Source organism: Antechinus flavipes, chromosome 6 (assembly GCF_016432865.1).
Source record: "Antechinus flavipes isolate AdamAnt ecotype Samford, QLD, Australia chromosome 6, AdamAnt_v2, whole genome shotgun sequence".
Lineage (NCBI taxonomy): Eukaryota > Metazoa > Chordata > Mammalia > Dasyuromorphia > Dasyuridae > Antechinus > Antechinus flavipes.
The window spans coordinates 248,527,938-248,550,565 of record NC_067403.1 but is presented as its reverse complement, the minus strand read 5'-3'; the positions used below and the strand labels follow the sequence as shown (position 1 = coordinate 248,550,565).

The following is a 22,628-nucleotide window of genomic DNA, read 5'->3' as shown; positions in this document are numbered from 1 at the left end:
CTGATTGGAAATTCTAATACACTGCTGCTGGGCTGAGCATCCATCAGGCAGCTAAGAGGTTTTGCATATTTAGAATTACATAACTGCTGAGTCTGCCTTGATTTGGGATGTCTGCCCTGATTATTTAACTTTACACTCCATAATAGGCTAGAAGCTAAAAATGTATCCCCGTTTTACTCTTTTGTTCAAAACCACAAAGCTTATTTGCTTCTGAATATGTTCCTTGCTCACTAAACAGCCTAGGCTCCATGACTCTACCCTCCATTATGCCTTTATGGAAATCCCTTTCTTAGTCCACTGGAGTAGGTTTCCCAGAAGTGGGGTTAAGCACCAGAGCTGCCAGATAGCACATTTTCCTACAACATGCACTAATTTGATAAGCACCTGGAAAGTCTTCCTGACTGATTTTTCTGTTCCTAGTTCAAAATTCTCATCCTGTTTCAGTCCTTGGGGTGCTAAAATGTTTTACGTGGTGCATGGTGGTCAGACCCCATCAACCGTGTCCATGTACTTCTCTTTTCTGATTGTCTTCTTGCCCTACACTGGGATGTAAAAGGAGTCACTATGATTTTTTTTCCCTTGACTTTTTTGATCAGAGTTCTTATGTGGTTTTTAGATCTTTATAAAAGGGTTTGTCTTGGGGAGCTGTTCTAAACTTCATTCTACTACTTCCTTTATCTTGATTTTGACTCTCTAAATTATGTTATATGGATATGCTCAATGCCTTTCCAATAAGATCATGATTAAAGGAAGATCCATTATCTTGACTATTACTTTATATGTTGCATGAAATGCTAGCTGAAGCCATGTAACAAGAAAAAAAGGAAATAATAAGCATAGATAAAAACAAAAAAAAACAGTTTTTGAAAATTATTTGGTAATCTAATTAAGGAATCATAAAAAGTCAATTAAAACTAATTTAATAACAATATCAGCAAAATAATGATATTTAAAAACATAACTTATCAACCTTCTTTGTACATTGCCAATGAAATCCAGTATGAAGTGATAGAGGAAGTAGATTAAAAATAAGAGTAGGAGCACTCTCTGAGATTTGGTTGTTTAGATTAGCAAAACTACTAGAGAAACACAGTGAATTGGAGGAATTTGTCTCACATCATCATTTTGTACCTGACAACAACTTACTTATTTGGGGATTGATTACTTCAAACACATGCAGGTAGATATTTCTCCATTTTTTAAATTTAACTTTTGTTTTTGTTATGAACAAAATAAACATTAATAGATATGATAATTAAAACACAAATAATAGAAAAGTTTTCCATAAAGCTGTTAATTTTCATTATATTACAATTTTAATTTTTTATTATCTACTATCAACAGTAAGTCTATACTGCTTGTTGGTATCATCGTTTGAAATTCCCTTTTGTGATTTTCTGTGTATTTTTAAAATGATACACTGCTTGTTTTTTAATTTATTTTCTTTTTCCTTGCATCTCTGTCATTATTTATCAATGGCCCAAATCTCTGGATAAATCATCTCTCCTCAAAAGACATTTTTCTTCAAATAGACAAATGAATGGAAGCTATATTATTAGAGGCACCATTCCTGGGGCCTAAGGGACTAGTACCATTGTCTGCATGTTTTCCTGTTGACCATGTGATGGCTCCATCCAATCTAGGACAATTAATCTCATGGTCCTGATTTCTTGTGTCCTCTGAGAACAGCCATGTTGTCTACTGTGAAGAAGTCCTTATAACAACATCATGACTTCACTTACTAATTGTGATTGGGTCCCAACAGACTTGGGTATGCTATTATGTGTTTTACAGAGATCATTCTAAGGAGCTCTGGGATCCTCAGAGGAGGGTTGGTACCTTAAGAGCACCAACAGGCTCAGTCTTGCAAAACCCTAATTCACCCAAACTACAGAAAGTCTTTTTTGTCTCAATTTGGACCATTGTTCCCTGGACAAACCTGATTTTGGTTGTTGACATCCTTCATTTATTAAGAACCTTAGAAAGTGTTCTCCTTGCCTTTGTTCATCTAGTGACCCTCCTGTTACCAGGAAACAAGGAGCCAGAGTAAATGAGGATCATAAATCATGACATGGGAAGCTCTGAGCTTTTAGCACCAAATGCCAGGAACCGTTTCTACAAATCCTCTTGTCTAGTCTTTGGATTAAGCTTCTGAGTGAAGACATAGGCACCTTCCCTTGGATTTTCATCATCATCCTAAAGGACCAGGTAGGGCTTAGCTATTAGAATATGAATGACAGGTCCTATTCAGTTCTACAAAATGGGAGCTACATAAAGGAAAATCCTTTTCTGCAAGATATGAGGAGATAGAGGTTTCACAGTCACAGAGTTGGAACTGCCATTTTCATAATTTTTCATATTATTTTATTCTAATAGATATAAATGGTCACTAGCATTTAATGGGATTTTCAAGATCCTCAAATCACTGCACTTTAAAATATTATGATTTTCATAATAGCTCAGTGACATATGTGCTATTATTGACTCCTTTTCAGAGGTAAAAAAAGAACTGAGGCTGAGAGACATCAATTAACTTTTCCTGACATTCAGATAACATATGTCTTAAGACTTGGAACTCACTTCATGCAGATTCCATATTCTTCTTCTATCTTTTGCCTCATAGATCTTAAGACTGGATGGAAAAAGACCTTATGGATCATTCATTTTTATAGCTGAGGAAAATGAAACTCTGTTATAGTGTGAGTCTTGCCTGAAATGACACATGTTATAAAGAGCAGAACTGGAATTCAGACCCAGATTTTCTCCACTAAATTGAGTCTTGTTATGTCATCAATTGTCATTATTTTATATACTTATGCTTTACTCACCCATGGATTTCAGAAATTATTATTAAACCCTGTGAATGCAATTTAAAAAAATATTTTCCAGTAATTGCAAGAGGGGATATTTTTGTTTTTGTAGTAAAAAATATTTCCCTCAGATTATTCCACAATTTAGAGTTGAAACTGCTGAGAACCCACTATACATTTTGGATATTGGGAAAAGTCATTTGATTTTATTCCTTTAGCCTGCAAGAAATGTGTATGAGACCAGGACCCAAGTTTGGGAAGTGACATCTAAAGCTCCAGAGTCAGGGAATGATACTTGAAGGCAATAACTCACTTGTCTTAACCCAGAGTTCTCTAGTCTTTCCCCCACAACAGTCTTCTTTAAAGAGAAAATAATTTGATACCAGAATGATGAGGTTTTTAGCAAATTATGGGGTTTGTAGGCACCAGATAATGGGATTTGGGAGCGCAACAAGTGTTGGGGATCAGTCTTTCATGTGAAGAATTCACAATGGTCATTCTCTGGCAAATGGTAGCTTTACTTAGATTACAGATAATATGAAGAGATTCAAAAGACACCAGAAATGGTAAATGTGAAATAGAATTGGGAGAGCTTAGAGCAAGGAAAGAAGTTTGGATAATTAATGATGAAAAAGACAAGTTCCTTAGTGGAACTTACATTTACCCAGGAGAAAAGGAACATCATATGGGATCAGGGCATGCCCTTAGCTGGAGGGTTAAATCTTGAAAAGGATTTAATATCTTAAAAGAGTTAGTTAGCTATAAGAAGGAGAAAGACATTATAAGCCATATTGGGGATGAGAGGACAAACAGCACATGGCCTGGGGAAGGAAGAAAGGGAAAGATACCATGAGGCAGAATGTAGTGGTTGACTGACCAAAGGGGATTCAGCAAAGATGCCATGGGCCATATGCAGATTTATAGGGGAAATTTAACCTCAGGGTCATGACTGGGAGTTTTTGGTTGTAAGGCAAAGCAAGGTGGGACTGTCCATGACTTCCACAGAAGATGGGACTACTAGGATAACCTGATCTCTATCATAGCCCTTTCCCTGCCTGTGCTAGGGAACGATTCCATCAATGCTTCAATTTTTCTCTGCCAACTGCTCTGAGTTACTGAGAACCTCATAAAGAGTCCCTGGTTCAAATCCTGGCTCTCCCACCTAAGGTATGGGCAAATCACTTATAAATAAAGGGATTTAACTAGTTGACCTTTCTGTTCATTCCCAATTTTAAAGAAATGAAAAGACTTTATGTAGAAATTCTTGGATTTTATTATTGTTTTTCAAGTTTTCCTATTGCAGTAGTTCTCTTGGTTTCGATTTTATTCATGTAATTGATTCTAATAGGCATATATTTATTGTTGATGCTTTACCAGATATTGCTTACCTCTGAGAATAGCTTGCCTCTCTTCCCTTCTCCACCTCTCTGTCTCTGTCTCTTTCTCTCCTTTTCTCTCTCTCAGTCTTTTTCTTTCTCTTACACCCATACACGCTTCTCTCCCTCAAAGATTTTATATTCTCCTGGTGGAAAACAATATTTATACAGATATATAAAAAGAAAATATAAATTAAGGAAATATACACTATTTAAATAGGGCAGGAGGGGGCACAAACAAGAAGAACAGCAGAGGTTCTGAGCTGTATTTCAGTTGGCACTTGAGCTGCACATTTTAGGCAGCCAGACATTCTAAAAGAAAGTGTTGAAGAGACAAAGGTTCAGAGGCATGGAAAACAGGCTGTATAAAGGCACATGTTGGTTATTCTTCACTCTTGAAGAAGACCATGATTTCAGGGGTGCAAATAAATTATATTTAAGTGACTGAGTGCTGTTCAAAGTCACCTGCTTCACTTTTCCCTCCAGAATCATCTGGCTCTAATGACCAACTATAGATCAAACTGGTTCGAGATGGCTCCTGATGCAATGGGAAACTTTGGTCTTTGGAAGCTAAGGTCTTCAACAGGTCTCAGTTTGATGAAGGCTGCACCCATTCAGTGATTTAGGTTTGGTAGTAATTGAAGCAAAGAATCTGCTCTTTCACCTAGGTAAAAAAAAAATCTAAACAAATAAATGAATGAATCTGGGAGGGGAAGACCTTTTGGTTTCTGACCAAAGCAGAATTGAATTGCTATTTATATTCTATCTGTGAACCCAAACAATGAACAAATGGAGCTTGGTCTGAGAACTCTTGGTGGCCCATCAATGAAAATCAGAGATGTTTTCAGTTTAAGGCATGGCCGTGAAGAAAGAAATCTAGTCAGTAAACTCTAAGGTATCTTGGGAGATTCCTCCCTGCTTCTTTTTCTGCTTGCTTTCTTACCTGCCTTCCTGTCTTCCTGCCTTCCTTTCTTCCTGCCTACTTACCTACAGATGCACATAAAGGCATGTAGATAGGAGATAGGAGATCAAGGATGGAGAAATGGTTATAGATCTATCATTCTGGCATGTGGAACACACAAGAGAAGCAGTTATGTGAAATCAGTCTGGAAAGGATGGAGAGAGCTTGGGGAAAATTTTAATGTGAAACAGAAGAATTCATATTTTATCTTAGCAATAGAGATCCATTGAACATCACTGATCATCAGAGAGACAAAGTATATGGGTACTTTAAGAATATCAATGTGCAGAAAACAAAAGAATGGTACAGAAAATTAAAATTTTTAAGTTTATGATTCTTTTGTAAGATGACACAATCTGGGCATTATTTTAGAAAACAGAGAAAGAGAAGTATATGAGGGAAAATAAATTAAGACAACAATTGAGGGAGTAGGTTCTTATGTGTGTGTTGTAGAGAAAATGGGAATCTAAGAGAGATGATATTTTTTTCTGCTGATTTAAGGGGAAGAAAGAAGTAGAGGAAATTATGATAGAGTTACTTGGGGAAGAATACATGTATTTCTTTAACTCAGGATGGCTATAAATAACAAGATAACAAGAATTTTTTTATAGAGAACCTTTTCATCAGCATTAAGGACTTTGGGGAGCCCCACATGTTGTAGAACCATTAAAGTTACGTGCTAAGCATAATAATGGCTTGGAGTGACTGATATAAGGTCAAGGGAGCAAGGATTTCATGGGCTGTTGAGGGACTATCACTGAAGCAAACAATCACGGAGTGAATCCTGTCAAGGAGAAAGATGAGGCCAAAGTAAAGAAAACAAACTTGAAAAAATGGTAGCAATGCAGGAACTGAAAATTTATGATAAAAATATATCTAGGAAGAGAGCAAGTGGAGTATATTATGTAATGGAAAGATGGAAGGATGTGTTCCAAAAGAAATTTCAGAATTCTGAGTCATGGAGTTGGAGAAATGATCAATTCAATAATGTGACTGAGAAGTAAAGATGGAGGTCCTGGGAGTTGTAGAGGTTGAATCCTTTTTCAGTAATGATTTTTTCCCTCTTTAATATTTTTATTTTCTCCAGTTAAATGTAAAATATTTTTATCTTTGTAAAGTTTTGAACTCCAGATTCTCTTCCTTCCTCCAAACTTCTGTTTCTTTAAGAAGGCACATGTGAATTTATGCAAAAAATTTTTCATAAAAGTCATGTTGTGAAGAAAACAGATTCTTACTCCAAAAACACTCTCAAGAAAAATAAAGTAAAAAAAGAGTGTGCTTCAGCTTGTATTCAGACACAATCACTTCTTTCTCTGGGTATAAATAGTATTTTTCATCATAAGTCCTTCACAATAGTTGGGGATCATTATATTGTTTAGAATAGCAAAGTCATTTCTAGTTGATCATCCTATAACATTCCTATTACTTTTTACAAAGTGCATTGCACTTAGCTTGAGGTATTGGATGATCTTCCAAGTTTTTCTGAGAACATCTTGCTCATAATTTCCCATAGAGCAATAATATTCCATCTTGATCACAAAGCACAATTTATCCAGCTATTCCCCAACTGATGGACCCTCAATGTCCTATTCTTTGCCCTGAAAAGAGAGTGGCTATACATATTTTTGTTTCATATTTTCATTTTTAAAAATTTCTTTTGGGATTTATGCCTAGTAGTAGTGTTCTTAGGTCAATGGATATGCAAGATTATATAGCCCTTTAGGCATAGTTTATATCTTTTGACCATCAAGCAATCAACTGGCCCATTTAAAAAATAAATTTTGTTTAGTTCCCTATACATTTGAGAAACTGAGGCCTTTATCATAGAAACTTGCTTCAAATTTCTTATCCTAGTTAATGTTGCTAACTGTATATCCCCCTCTCATTTATTTTATTCTTTCCCTTTATCCTGACTCTTCTCAAAAGTGTTTTGCTCCTGACCTCCCCATCCTCCAATATTCTCTTTCCTTTCCCATATCTCCTTCCTTTCCTGTTTTTCTGCAGGGTGATATAGATTTCTATACTCAGATTCTATACTCTATGTTATTTTCTCTTTGAGCTAATTCTGATGAGAATGAGGTTTACTCATTTCCCCTTTCCTTCTCCTTTCCCCCTTTACAATAAAAGCTTTTTCTTGCCTCTTTTATGGCAGATAATTTACACCATTCTACCTCTCCCTTTTCTATTCTCTTAGAACATTCTTCTCTCACCCCTTAATTTTATTTTTCTAGATATAATCTTTTCATTAAACTCATACATGATCCTTCTATCTATACATACCTCCCTGTCATAATAATGGAAAAATTTCTAATGAATTACAGATATCAAACTCCCATGTAGAAATGTAAACAGATAAATTTTATTAAGTGTCTTATGATATCCCTTTCCTGAGTATGTGTTTATGTTTCTCCTGAGTCCTATAGTTGAAATTCAAATTTCCTTTTCAAATTTCATCATAAATACTTAAAACCTCTCTATTTCATTGAATATATACCTTTTCCCCTGAAGGATTATGCTCAGTTTTGCTGGAGAGGTGATTTTTGGTTGTACTCTTATCTCTACTGCTTTCTGGAATATCTTATTCCAAGCCCTCTAATTCTTTAATGTAGAAGTTGCTACATCTTGTTTTAGTGACTATGGCTCCACTATAATTCAATTGTTCATTTCTGGATGCTTGCAATATTTTCCCTTGAACTGGATATTGCATAATTTGGCTATATATTACTGGAAATTTTCACCTTGGGATCTCTTTCCGGAGATAATCAGTGTATTCTTTTGATTTCTATTTTGCCCTCTGGTTCTAGAATATCAGGGCAGTTTTCCTTGATAATTTCTTGAAAGACAATGTGTAGGTTCTTTTTTAATCTTGCTTTCCAGGTAGACCAATAATTGAAATTATTTCTCCTGAATGTATTTTCCAGATCAGTTATTTTTCCAATGAAATATTTCACATTGTTTTCTATTTTCCATTCTTTTGGTTTTGTTTTATTGTTTCTTGATTTCTAATAATGTCCTTAGCTTCCATTGCTTGACTGTGACTGGAGCTGGGGCTGAGGCCAGAGCTGTGCTGTAATGGTCTGTGCCAGGACTCTGCTGGACATGCTCCTTGGTGCTCCATTCATTTCCTGTTAAATTAATATAGTTTTTTTTTGACGGAAAATGTTGAAGTCCATCTTTTTGTGTGTACTAACATTTTAAAATTTATTTAGAATCATTATTTAAAGGAACTTACAGTGGTTTGGTGCAGAGATCATCCGTGTCTTTAATTCACCATCTTGGTTCTGTCTCCCAGTAATGATCTTAATGAATATAAGGAAGCTTATTTATGTTGAAAAAAATTATAATTGAAATATTAGTATGATGTTAATTTGTCAGACATCCAAAAACTTCATTTTTGTGTAATAAAATATTGTAGTTTAATATTACACAAAATATGATTCTATATCTTTCATAAAAGGATGATAAATATCATGATTTATTTTGCGTTTTTTCTGTTTTCCTTATTCCAGGTTAATCTTCAAAATCTGAAGAAGACATTTATGGAGAATTGTTCAGAGGTGAAGGAGTTCATCCTTGTGGGATTAACAGATACCCCTGAGCTTCAGGTCCCCCTCTTCATAATATTCACTATCATCTACCTCATCACTGTGATGGGGAACGTGGGATTGGTAATTCTCATATTGGGGGACTCTAGTCTTCACACACCCATGTACTTTTTCCTCAGTAATCTCTCTCTAGTAGATTTGGGTTACTCTTCAACCATTACTCCTAAAGTGATGGCTGGTTTCCTCCCAGGGGACAAAACTATTTCCTATAATGGATGTGCTACACAGATGTACTTCTTTGTGTACTTTGTCACAGTTGAAAGTTATCTCCTGGCTGCTATGGCCTATGATCGCCAAGTGGCTGTATGTAAGCCCCTCCATTATACCACCACTATGACATCCTGTGTGTGTGCTAGTCTGGCCATTAGCTGCCATATCTGTGGTTTTATTTTTTCTTCCATTCACACAGGAAATACCTTCAGCCTTCATTTTTGCAATTCTAACATGATCCATCACTTTTTCTGTGATATTCCAGCTCTCTTTGTTCTCTCCTCTTCTGTCTCTTTCATCCATGAAGTTGTTGTCTTCTTTACTGTAGTATTCAATGCATCTTTTGCCCTTTTTTTCATTCTGAAATCTTACTTTTTCATTTTCATTGCCATTTTGAAGATGTGTTCAGCTGAAGGACTCCAGAAAGCATTCTCTACCTGTGCTTCCCATCTTACAGCTGTGACCCTATTCTATGGGACAGTGATCTTCATGTATTTACAACCCAGCTCCAGGCATTCCCTGGACATAGACAAAATGGCTTCAGTGTTCTACACCATGGTCATCCCCATGTTGAATCCTCTGGTCTATAGTCTGAGGAATAAGGAAGTCAGCAGTGCTTTAAGGAAAATCATTGACAAGACAAAGTCTTCATTAGGTATTTCCTTTTAAATAAGGAGAAAACTACTCAAGCTTTTTCTTCCACTCTATGATATTTAATGTACCTTCTCTCTTTGGTTGACAAACCCTTTATTATCCCTGGATCCTTTTTTATTCAAAATCTGGAAAACATCTCCCCTTATTGGCTTCTAGTGTCAGATACTATGACCTATGTTATTTTTAGAAATTTGTGGAATCTGAATGTTTTATACTTCAACTCTCGGTTGAGCATACTTTTGACCTTGTGTTAATTTATTTTTTCACATTAGTTTTTATAAATTTCCTAAATAGCAAAAATATGATGTTTTCAATACATCAGCTTTAAAAAAGCTGCCACTCACTTTCCATTTGAACCTGGTTAAGCTATTGCTGATTAACTTGGGCAGGGTGGATGCCTTGGGATGAGATTCACTGTATTACTTATCTCAATGTTTTGCTGAAAAGTCTAGTCAAAAAAGTCAGCTATTAATTTCCCCAAGTTTTTGTGTTTGAAGGGTAGTGCCAAATGGGGAGAGAGGTGGATGTGAATAAAACTCCCAGGATAGCAACTGCCTCTGCTGATATCCACCTAACTTTCATTTTTAGAGAGCTGTGTGGTAGAACTGAGTGTTTGAATTAATTACATATGGTCACATAGTCACAGATGGGACCTTTCATAATAAGAACTTAATAAAGTTTATTGGCTGCCTACCAATCATAGAAGTCATCATCAAAGTAGTAAGATATTAAAAACATAAATTATTAATCTTTTTGTATATTATCAATAGAACCCAGTATGAATGGATAGATAAAGACTATTAAAATAGCTAGAGAATCTATAAAATATTTGGAGATATACTTAATAAGACCCATTTACAATATTGAATAAAATTACAGAATGCAAATTACATTCATAATTTCAGGCATGAATATCTACAGAGGCATTAATTGATTAATTAATTGGTCCATGCACAATCCTATGCTACTTGATTTATTTACTCATTATTATAACAACAAAATTACTAAAGTTTGGAGTTTGAAAAATAATGATACCACTCTTTTTGAAGAACAAGTAGACAACAATCTCAAGATAACTAATAAAACATGTAGTAAAATAGACTAGAAGGACCATATCTGAATTATATTATAAAGGTGTAAGTGTAAAAATGATTGCTACTGGTTAATATAAGTGAAGCAGTAAAACAGTTAACATAACAAAAGCAAAATAATGTAGATTCATAATATTCAATAAGCCCAAAGTCCTACAACTTCTGGGAAAAGAATACACTATTTGACAACATCTGCTTGGAAAAGAATTATTTTGGCAGAGGTGAACTTTAGGCCAAGATATTATGTCATATAATAGGATGGATTTTAAATGGATACATGATTTTGTTATTAATGCCCTCACCATAAATAAAGGAATCAGAAAGCAAATCTTCTCACTGCTATAGACAGAGGAAGAGTTCATTACTAAATAAGAGATAGGGAGGATCCCAAAAGAGAAGTTGGACAAATTTTGTTTGAATGAAATTGGGGTTTTTACAGAAATAAAATCAACAGTTAATATTGCAAAGGAAATAGTTAAATGGGGGAAATATTTTGGTAATGAATTTCTCTGATAAAGGTCCCATGTTTCAGGTATGAGGAAATGATATATAAGGATAAAAGTTATCCCCCAGTAGACAACTGACTTGTAAAAGAAATCTAAGTTTATAACAGGCATATAAAGATATTCTAAATAACTAATATTGAGTGAAATGTACATCAAAACAATTCTGAGTTTCTGCTTCATATTCATCAGGAAAAAAGGAAACATGAAATTGACATAGATTTTATGGAAAAAGAAGCACACTCTTGGTTATGAATTGATTGGAGCTGTCCTGGAAAGTCCTTATTCTGTAAATACATGAGTACCATTTGACTTAGTAATATCCCTACTAATTCTACTCTACTATAACAGGATTACTGAAACATTTGTAAAAGTTCCTAAATGAGAATAGAAGAAACACCAGCAGGAAAGAGACAAGCAAGACAGTTTTGTAAGCAAATTGTTTCATACTTGGAGGGACAAGCAATTTATACATGCTTCAGTTTGTTGATATTTGTATTGAGCGGCGTTTATTGGGTTCAGAGTTTTTTTAAATGAAAGCACTTGGAGATTTAAAAAAAAAAATAAACAATTATTAAAGAAAATCCAAATAAATCTAGTTGCACAAGATAACTCTTTATATATTTAATTTCTACTCAAAAATGAATAAAACAGTGAAAATTATCAAGACATATGACAGGTAAGAATTAGTATTTAAGTTATTCCTAAATTAATTTTTAATGTTTCTAAAATGGTTAAAGCATTTGTAATAATTCATTGAAATTGTATAAATTTATATTTAGAGCTTTATATAAAATCAAAAGGTAGAATAATTTTATAAATTTTATAATCATAAATGAATAATATGCATTTTTCTAGTGACCTTCTTTGAACAAAATTCTCATTGTTATAGAAAAACATGAAAATGTATCAGACAAAAGTGTAAATACACACACACTCATATTTACCCTGAACTTGGTCATACAAATCCAGAAAATGAGTTACAATTGCTGTGAGGAAACATAGCGGGTTTCAGATAAGGTGGAGTTAGTATCCTGGATGCCTTAGAATCAGTTGGAGTCAGGATAAGCAAAAGTCCTTGGTCTTTATTCTTGGTCTTGGGGTAGAATTGAAGGGAATGGACACAGCAATCCCCACACCTTCTTTCTCTTCTTCTCCCCCCAAAAAGTAACTCTGGTTTGTCTAACTCCACCCTGTAATCCCTCCTACAATTCTCTGTATACACCAGCAGATCGAGCCAGCATAGAATAATGGGGCTGGCCATTTTCCAAGCCTATGCTAATAGAGTATTGTCCAATAAGTAATTAGCCTTAAATACTCTGTTGTCCAAGTGCATCTGCTCAGAGTTTCACCAGTTTACAAAGCATAAAAGTTTGCATATTTCCTTCCAAAATATTCACTCATTAGCTTTAATTGAAAATTATGGCCTGCATAGGAATGCATTTTCATTAAATAAAGGTAATAGAATGCTCAAGGGATACATATATCATGTTTCTATGTTAAGCTATAAACATTTAATCTTCTTTGGTCCCTTGTGATTTCTCACTTATATTTTCCTTTTTATACTTCATTTGTTTCTTGTGTTTATATCAAAATTTTGATTTTTATCAGATATGCTTAAAAGTTTTCTACTTCATTAAAATTCTGTATTTTCCTGTTGCATTATACTCAGTTTTGCAGGGCAGATTATCATCTGTTTTCCAGATGCCTTCATTGGAGATCTATGGGGCCAGCTTGTGCCCTGATTCTGGACAAGGAATAAAGAGGAGAGACTCAAGAGGGTGATGAAACAAGAGTCCATTTATTCAGGATTACAACAGTGATTATATACCTATCCTTTATATGATCAGTTACGAATGACTTAAATGCTCAGTTCTATTACTACTACATTTGTATTCTATCAATAGTCAATACTTCATACACAAAAGTATTCAGATAACAGATAAAAGGATGTCTGGCAGATTTCTTTCAGACATGTTTCTTAGAAGAAAATAATCATCCATTCCTTCAAGACACTTGGTACCCGGAATCAGCAAGATCTGATTCCCTGACTTCTCAAGAGACCTACCACCTGTAGTGGGGATGGGGAGCTGAGCTAGACTTATTAGCAGAGTTCTCTGAGGACAATAGAGTTTTATACCTTCCTAGGGATACTTCTACTGTCTGTGGCTTTCAACAATCTATTATGCTGTAAGTCTTCATTTAAAATTTTTTTTTGGTCTTTTGGAGCATTGGATTCCAAGCTCTTTTTTCCTTTGTGGTGGTAACTGAAAAATCTTGTGTGATCCTGATCTTGAGAACATACTGTGTGAACTCTTCATTCTTATTTTTTTTCTTTCTGTCTGCTTTTATTATATTTAATTTGATATGAAAGCTCTGGAATTTGATTTTAATATTTCTAGGATTTTTTCACTCTGGGATTTATTTCTACTGACCAATACATTCTTTCTATTTTTACTTTGCTCCCTGAATCTAAAAGATTGTGGTTCTTATTTTTATGATTTCTTGAAATATTTTATATAGGCTATTTTTTCAGTTATAGTTTTCAAGTAGTTCAGTTATTACTCACATTTTTTTTCTCTTCAATATTCTCCAAGTCATTAGTTTTTGATATAATAACATTTCTATTTTTTTTTAGCCTTTTCATTCTTGATATCTCATATAGTTATGATATTTTGTCAGTTTTAATTTTCAGGGTATTATTTTGTTGGATAAACTTTTATACTTCTTTTTTAGCTTTTTACTCTTTCTATATTTAAAAATAATACTCCAGTCTTTTAAATTTTTTAATACTTTAGTTGGATTTTTAAGATGATTTTAGCTTTTGAAAATTATGTTTTATCTCTTGCAGGAATTCCAATTAAAATGTGCGCTCAAGCTATATTTTTCTCTAAAACTTTGCTTTGCTTGTAAATATTTTGGAGACATTCTTCTGGGTTTGTGTTTTGAATTTTCTTGTAGCTACTGGACCTCTTTTGGGGATATTGTTATTTGTTTGCTCATTGCTTCAAACTGCTCTCTGACTTTGGAGATTATATTAGGACTAGGACGTATGCATTTCCAAAGGTTACATGTGAGGTTTGGGCTCTTGAGTTTTGTTATTTCCTTGAGCATTGAATATTGTATTATTTCAAAATGTTAGGAACATCTCAGATTGGAAATCTGGATGTTTTTAGTGCTCTTAAGGGTGATGTGATTCAATATGGTTACTGGTCACATATTCTGACATCTGCAAATGTTTGATGTAGTTTTGGTCCAATCACTACACCTTTGGATTGATTGCTGATCAGAAATTCTACTACACTGCTGCTGGACTGAGCATCCATCAGGCAGCTACGAGGCTTTGCACAATGAGAAATACAATACTACTGAGTCTGCCTTGATTTGGAATGCCTACCTTGATTATTTAACTCTAGGCTTCCCAATGGGCTAAGAAGCTAAAAAATGAGGCCTGTCATTCTCCTGCATGAGGAGCCACAACACCATTATTTGCTTCTGAATATGTTCCCTGCTCAGTAAACAGCCTGGGTCCATGACTCTACACTCCATCACTATTTATGGAAGTCCCTTCTTTAGTCCACTGGAATAGGTGTCCCAGAAGTGGGTGCTCTGGGGCCAGAGCTGCCAGATAGCTCATTTTCCTGCAACATGTACTAATTTGAAGAGCCCTTGGGAAGTCTTCTCACTGATTTTTCTGTTCCTGGTTCAAAACTCTGGTCCTGTTTCAGTTCTTGGGATGCTAAAATATTCTACATGGTACATTCCTAGTTAAACCCCATCAGCAGGTGTGTGGACATCAGCAGTGTCCACACACCTCTCTTTTCCAACTATCTTCTTGCCCTATTCTGTGATATAAAAGGAATCAGTATGTTTTTTTTTTTCCTTTGACTTTTTTGATCAGGGCTTCTAGGTGTTTTTTAGATATTTGCAAAAAGGGTTTTATTTAGGGATCTGTTCTAAATTTCATGCTACTACTTCCTCTATCCTGATTTTGACCCTCTGTATTATATGTTATATGGACATACTCAATGCATTTCCAATAACATCATGATTGAAGCAAGAATGTCCACTATCTTGATTATTACTTTATATGATGCATGAAATGCTAGCTGAAGCCATGTGCCAAGAAAAATGGAAATAATAAGTATAAATAAAAATGAAACAATTAACATTTTGAAGATGATTTGGTAATCTACTCAAGAAATCAAGGAATCATAACTAAAACTAATTGAATAACTATATCAGTAAAGTAGTAGGACATTTAAAATCATAATTTTATCAACTTTTTTATATATTATCAATGAAACCCAGTAGGAAGGGATAGAGGAAGTCTGTTAAAAATAAGAGCTTTGATTGGTTGGATTAGTAAAGCTACTAGAAAAATGCAGTGAATTGAAGTAAGTTGTCATATGTCATCATTTTCTACCTGGCACATAAGTTACTTATTTGGGAATTGACTACTTCAAGCACATGCAGGTAGATATTTTTTTTTAATTTGACTTTTGTTTTTGTAATAAACTCAATAAGTTTTTAACAGATAGGATAATTAAAAATACAAATATTAAAAATCAGTTTCACACAAAGATGTTAATTTTCATTATATTACAGTTTTAAGTTTTTATTATATATAATCAACAGTGTATATACATCTGGTTGGTATCATTGCTTGCAATTCCGTTCTGTGATTTTCTGTGTATTTTTAAAATGATGCAGTGCTTGTTTTTAAATTTCTTTTCTTTTTCTTTGCATCTCTGTCATTTTTTGTTAATGGCCCAAATCTCTCCCCATCAGACATTTTTCTTCAGAGGCAAATGAATGGAAGCTATATTATTAAGAGCACCATTCTTGAGGCTTAAGTCTCATCCTCTGCCTGTTTTCCTGTTGACCACGTGATGGCTTCATCTGGTCTAGGAAGACTGATCTCATGGCCCTGATTTCTTGTGTCCCCTGAGAGCAGCCATGTTGTTTACTGTGGAGAAGTCTTTACAACAACATCATGACTTCACTTACTAATTGTGATTGGGTCCCAACAGACCTAGGTATGCTATTATGTGTTTTACAGAGATCATTCTAAGGAGTTCTGGCATACTCAGAGGAGGGTTGGTACCTTAAGAGCACCACCATGCTCAGTCTTGCAAAATCCTAATTCACCCAAACCACAGAAACATTTTGAGTCTCAATTTGGACCATTGTCTACTGGATAAACCTGATTTTGGTTGTTGATAGCCTTCATTTATTAAGAACCTTAGAAAGAGTTCTCCTTGCCTTTATTTATCTAGTGACTCTCCTGTTACCAAGAAACAAGGAGCTGGAGTGAATGAAGATAGCAGACCATGACACGAAAAGCTCTGAGCATTTAGCACCGAATGCCAGGAACTGTCTTTACCAATCCTCTTGTCTAGTCTTTGGAAGTGAAGATATAAGTGCCTTCCCTTGGATTTTCATCATCATCCTAAAGGACCAGGTAGGGCTTAGCTATTAGAACATGAATGACAGGTCCTACTCAATTTTACAATATGGGAGCTACCTAAATGAAAATCCTTGTCTGCAAGATATGAAGAGATAGAGGTTTCATAGTTACAGATTTGGAACTGCCAGCTTCATAATTTTTCATATTATCCTATTCTAATAGATGTAAATGGTTGCTAGCATTTAATGGGATTTTCAAGGTCCTCAAATCACTTCACTTTAAAATATATGACTTAATTCTCACCACAGTTCTGTAAGATATGTGCTGTTATTGGCCCCATGTCAGAGGTAAGGAAACTGAAGTTGAGAGATGTGAAGTGACTAATCTTGACTCATTCAGATGACATGTCTTAAGAGTTGGAGCTCACTTCATGATGATTCAATATCCTTCTTCTATTCCCTATCTGCCTTTTAAGACTGAATGGGTAAAGACCTTATTGATCATCCATTTTTATAGCTGAGCAAAATGAAACTCTGATATAGTGTGGGTCTTGCCTGAAAGAGCAGAATGGGAACTCAGATCCATGGTATCTCTACCTAAATTGAAGAGTTTTGCTATGTCACCAATTGTCATTATTTTTTATACTTATGTTTTGCTTTCCCATGTATTTCAGAAATTATTATTAAACTCCATAAACTCTGAATTTAAAAGTATCTTTTCCAGCTATTGCAAGAGCTGATATTTTTGTTTTTGTGTAAAAATCCTCCCCTCAGATTACTCCACAATTTAGAGTTGAAATTGCCCAGATCCCACTGTAAATTGTGGATATTGGAAAGGTCATTGGGGTTAATTCCTTCAGCCTGCAGGCAATGTCTATGAGACCCAAGTTTGGGAAGTAACGCTTAAAGTTTCAGAGTAAATGGATGATACCAGAAGGCTAACTTGTCTTAAATCAGAGCTCTCCTAATCTTTTCCCCACAACAATTTTCTTTAAAGAGGAAAGAATGTGATACCAGAGTGATGAGATTATTAGTAAACGATGGAGTTTGTAGGCACCAGGTGATGGGATTTGGGAAAGCAATAAGTGTTGGGGATCAGTCATTCATGTGAAGAATTCATAATGGTCAGTTTCTGGCAAATGGTGGCTTTACTTAGAAGAGATTATAGAAAATATTAAGAGATTCAAATGACACGAGGAATAGTAAATGTGAAATAGAATTGGGAGAGCTTAAAGCAAGGAAAGAAGTTGGAATAATTAATGATGAAAAAGACAAGTTCCTTAGTGGAACTCACAATTACCCAGGAGAAAAGGAACATCACATGGGATCGGGGCATGCCCTTAGCTGGCGGGCTAAATCCTGAAAAGGATTTAATATCTTAGAAGAGTTAGTTAGCTATAAGAAGGAGAAAGACACTATAAGCCATATTGGGCTGAGAGGACAAACAGCACATGACATGGGGGAGGGAGAAAGGGAAAGATGCCATGAGACAGAATGTCATGGTGGACTGACCCAAAGGGATTTAGCAAAGATGTTGTGGACCATATGCAGATTTATAGAGGAAATTCAGCCTCAGAGTCATGACTGGGAGTTTTTGGTTGTAAGGCAAAGTAAGGTGGGGCTGCCCAAGATCTCCACAAAGGGTGGTGCTCAGTTTGACATAACAGGGATTTCAGAATGGATGACCTCCACAGAAGATGGGATCACAAGGCTATTCTGATCTCTATCAGAGCTCTTTCCCTGCCTGTGCTAGGGAACAATTCCATCAATGCTCCAATCTCTCTCTGTGTGAACTGCATGCACTGAATTACCAAAGGCCTCATAGAGAATCCCATGATTCAAATCCTGGCTCAAACACATTGGCTATGGGCAAATCACTAATAAATGAAGGGATTGAACTAGGCAACCTTTAAGCTCACTCCCAATTTTAAATGAATGAATCTATTCTTTATGGAGAAATTCTTGGACTTCATCTTTGTTTTCCATTTTATTGTAGTTTTCATGGATTCAACTTTATTCACACAATTGATTACATACAACAAGCATATATTTATTGTTGATATTTTATCAGGTATTGCTAATCTTTAAGAATATCTTTCCTTCCTTCCCTCCCCCATGTCTCTTTCTCTGTGTCTCTTTCTGTATCTTTGTCTCACTGTCTTGCTTTATCTCTATCTCTCTCTGTCTCTGTCTCACACATACAAACACACACTTCCCACCCTCGAAGATTTTATATTCTACTGGTAGAAAACAATATTTGTACATTTGGACCAATAGAAAATATAAACCAAAGAAATATACACTATTTAAAAGGGGTAGTACGAGGCACAACAAGAACAGCTGAAGGTCTGAATATTATTTCAGTTGGCAGTTGAGCTGCACATTTCTGGCAACCAGATCTTTTAAAAGTATTGAAGAGACAGAACTACAGAGGCATGGAAAACAAGTTGTATAGAAGCACATGTTGTTTGTTCTTCCCTCTTGAAGAAGATCATGACATCAAGAGATGATGCCATGACATGCAAATGAATTGTATTTAAGTGAGAGAGGGCTTTTCAAAGTCAACTACCTCACTTTCCCCTCCAGAATCATCTGGTTCCAGTGGCCAATAGCAGATGGCCCCAGATGCAATGGGAAAGCTTGTTTTTTTTTGAAAGGTAAGGTCTCCAACAAGTCTTAGTGAGACTGAGGCTGCACCCATTCAGTGATTAAGGATAGGTAGCAATTGAAGCAAAAAAATTTCCTCTTTTATTTAAGTAAAAACATCTAAATAAATAAATGAATGAATGAATGTGGGAGAAGAAGATCCTTGGGTTTCTGGCCAAAGAAAAAGTGAATTGCTATTTATATTCAATCTGCATCAATTTGGACTCAATGACTAAATGGAGTTTGGTCTGAGAACTCTTGGTGGCCAGTCAATGAGAATCAGAGAGTGTTTGGGTTTAATGCATAGTCATTAAGAAAGAAATCTAGTCAATAAAACTTAAGATATCTTGGATATTTCTTCCTGCCTTCTTTCTTGCTTTTCTGCTTCCCTTTCTCCTGATCTTCCTGTCTGCAGCATAATACTGGTTTAGAGTACCTGGTGAAAGGCCAAGGGAACAAGGGTTTCTTGGGCAGCTGAGGGAGTCTCATTGAAGCAATCACTCCTAGGTGAATTTTGTGAAGGGGAAAAAAGAGGCCAAAGTAAAGGAAACAAACTTGGAAAAAATGGTAAGGATGCAGAAACTAATATTTATGATAAAAGGTATATGTGGAAAGAGGACAAATGGAGCATAACATGTAATGGAAAGATAGAAGGATGTGTTCCAAAAGAAATTTCAGAGTTCTGGGTCATGAAGTTAGAAGAATGATCAATTCAATAATAGTATTGATGAGAAATGAAGAGAACTAAAAAAAAAATGAGGTCCTGGAATTTGTGGAGGCTGAGATTTTTTTAAAATAATGCTCTTCCCTCCCTTAAAGATTTTTACTTTTTTTAGCTATACATAAAACATTTTTTTACATTTTTTTTTTAAATTTTGAGCTCCAGATTCTTTCTTCCTGCAAACTTCTACCCTTTTAAGAATGCAAAACATTTGCATAGAAGTCATGTTGTGAGAGAAAATATAGATTTCCCCAAAAATACCTTTCAAGAAAAATAAAATTAAAAGTATGCTTCAATTTGTATTCAGAAACAATCATTTCTTTCTCTGGGCATAAATAGCATTTTTCATCATAAGTCCTTCACAGTAATTGGGCTTCATTATATTGTTTAGAATAGCAAAGTCATTTACAGCTGCGTCCCACAACATTCCTATTACTTTGTACAAAGTGCATTTCACTTATCTTGAGGTCATGGATGACCTTCCAAGTTTTTCTGAGAGCATCCTGCCCAAAATTTCCCATAGAGCAATAATATTCCATCACAATCACAAAGCACAATTTATCCAGTCATTCCCCAATAAGAGAGCTACTATAAATATTTTTGTACATATAAATCCTTTATTTAAAAAAAAAATCCCTTTTGGGATTCATACACGTAGTGATATTCCTAGGTCAATGGATATGCATGATTATATAGCCCTTTAGGCATGGTTTATATCTTTTGATCATCAATCAATCAAAGGACTCATTTTAAAAAAATAAATTTTGCTTAATTCTTTATACATTTGAGAAATGAAACCTTTGTCATAGAAACTTGCTTCAAAATTCTTATCCTAGTTAATATTGTTAACTGTATTATATCCTCTCATTTATTTTATTCTCTCTTTCTTTTTATTCTGATCCTTATTAAAAGTGTTTTTGCTCCTGACCACCCTATCCTCCAATATTCCCTTTCTTTTCCCATATTTCCTTCCCTTCCTATTTTTCTGCAGGGTAAGATGGATTTCTATACTCAGATTGAATGTCTCTGTTATGACCCCTTTGCCTAATTTTTAGAAGAGTGAGATTCATGCAATTCCTTTCCCCTTCTCCTTATCCCCTTTACTGTAAAAGCTTTTCTTTGGCTCTTTTAAGACAGTTAATTTATATCATTCCACATTTCCCTTTCACATTTTCCTAGTATATTTCTCTTTCACCCCTTAATTTTATTTTTCTACATATTACCTTTTCATATTTAACTCATGCCTGAGCCTTCTGTCTCTATGTGCTCCCCTAACTTCCATAATAATGAAAAAAGTTCTGAGTTACAAATATTGTTTTCTTATGTAGGAAGGTTAACAGAAAAATTTCATTAAGTCTCTTATGATATCCTTTCCTGATTACTTGTTTATGTTTATGTTATGACCTGTATTTGAAATTCAATTTCTTTTTAAGCTGTGGTCTTTTCAGCATAAATGCTTAAAAGCCCTCTGTTTCATTGGATATAAACCTTTTGCTCTGAAGAATTGTGCTTAATTTTTCTGAGGAGGTGTACTGCTTTGTGGAATGTCATATTCCAAGCCTTCCAATTGTTGATTGTGGAAACTGCTAAATCTTGTCTTATTCTGATGTGGCTCCACTATACTTCAATTGTTTATTTTTGGATGCTTGCAATATTTTTTTTTTCCTTGAACTGGGCATTGCAGAATTTGGGCATATATTCCTGGAAGTTTTCATCTTGGAATTTCTTTCAGGAGATAATCAGTGTCTTCTTTCAGTTTCTATTTAGCCCTCTGGTTCTTAAATACCAGGACAATTTTCCTTGATAATTTCTTGAAAGACAATGTTTAGGTTCTTTTTTATTATGGTTTCCAGGTAGACCAAAAATGTTTAAATTATTTCTTGTGGATGTATTTTGTAGATCACTTGTTTTTCCCATGAAATCTTTCACATTGTTATCTATCTTTCCATTCTTTGTGTTTTGTTTTATTGTGTCTTGATTTCTTATAATGTCTTTAGCTTCCATTTGATCAATTGTAATTTTCAAGAACCTCCTTTCCTCAGTGAGTTTTGTACCTCCTTTCCCATTTGGCCAATCTTGCTTTTTAAGACATTCTTCTCAGTAGTTTTTTGTATTTTATTTGGCACCATATCAATACTTTTTTTCAATTTTTCCTCTATTTCTCTCTTGACTCTCAAATCTCTTTTGAGTTCTTGCATGGCCTGAGAAGCCTTATAAGGTTTTGAATGCAGGAACTTTGATTTTGTTATCTTCTTCTGAGATATGTGTTTTGATCTTCCTTGTCACCACAGTAACTTTTAACTCTTTGTTAAAGTATGACTTTGTTTCTAGGGTGGAGAGTGCACTGTCCTAGACTGTTTTCAGAGATTCTTCTAGGGATTTGATCACCACAACTCTTTTCTGCTGTGGAATTGTGAGGAGTGTACCCACTTCTTTGTGGCTGTAAGGTCTAGTATGCTAAAGCAGTAAAGTCCTTCATCAGTACTAGTAAAGAGACTTTCTGTGACCTAAGACTTTTGGAAACTGCCACTCATGCCCAGTCCAGCTTTCCTGGTTTTCTAAGAGCCTTTCACCCTGCTGAGAAATCTTTCCTGTCAACCTTCGACGTCATCTTTGGTGTCCCTGGGTGGAAATGTCTAGTA

At 34.9% G+C, this 22,628-nt stretch overlaps 1 protein-coding gene across 1 annotated transcript; it reads left to right on the top strand.

Annotated features, from left to right (window-relative positions):
* The first annotated feature begins 8,686 nt into the window (after positions 1-8,686).
* Positions 8,687-9,631, top strand: LOC127540214 (olfactory receptor 5B12-like). Its single transcript, XM_051964823.1, has one exon. The coding sequence runs from the start codon at positions 8,687-8,689 to the stop codon at positions 9,629-9,631; it is 945 nt and encodes a 314-aa protein (XP_051820783.1).
* The last annotated feature ends 12,997 nt before the right edge of the window (positions 9,632-22,628 follow it).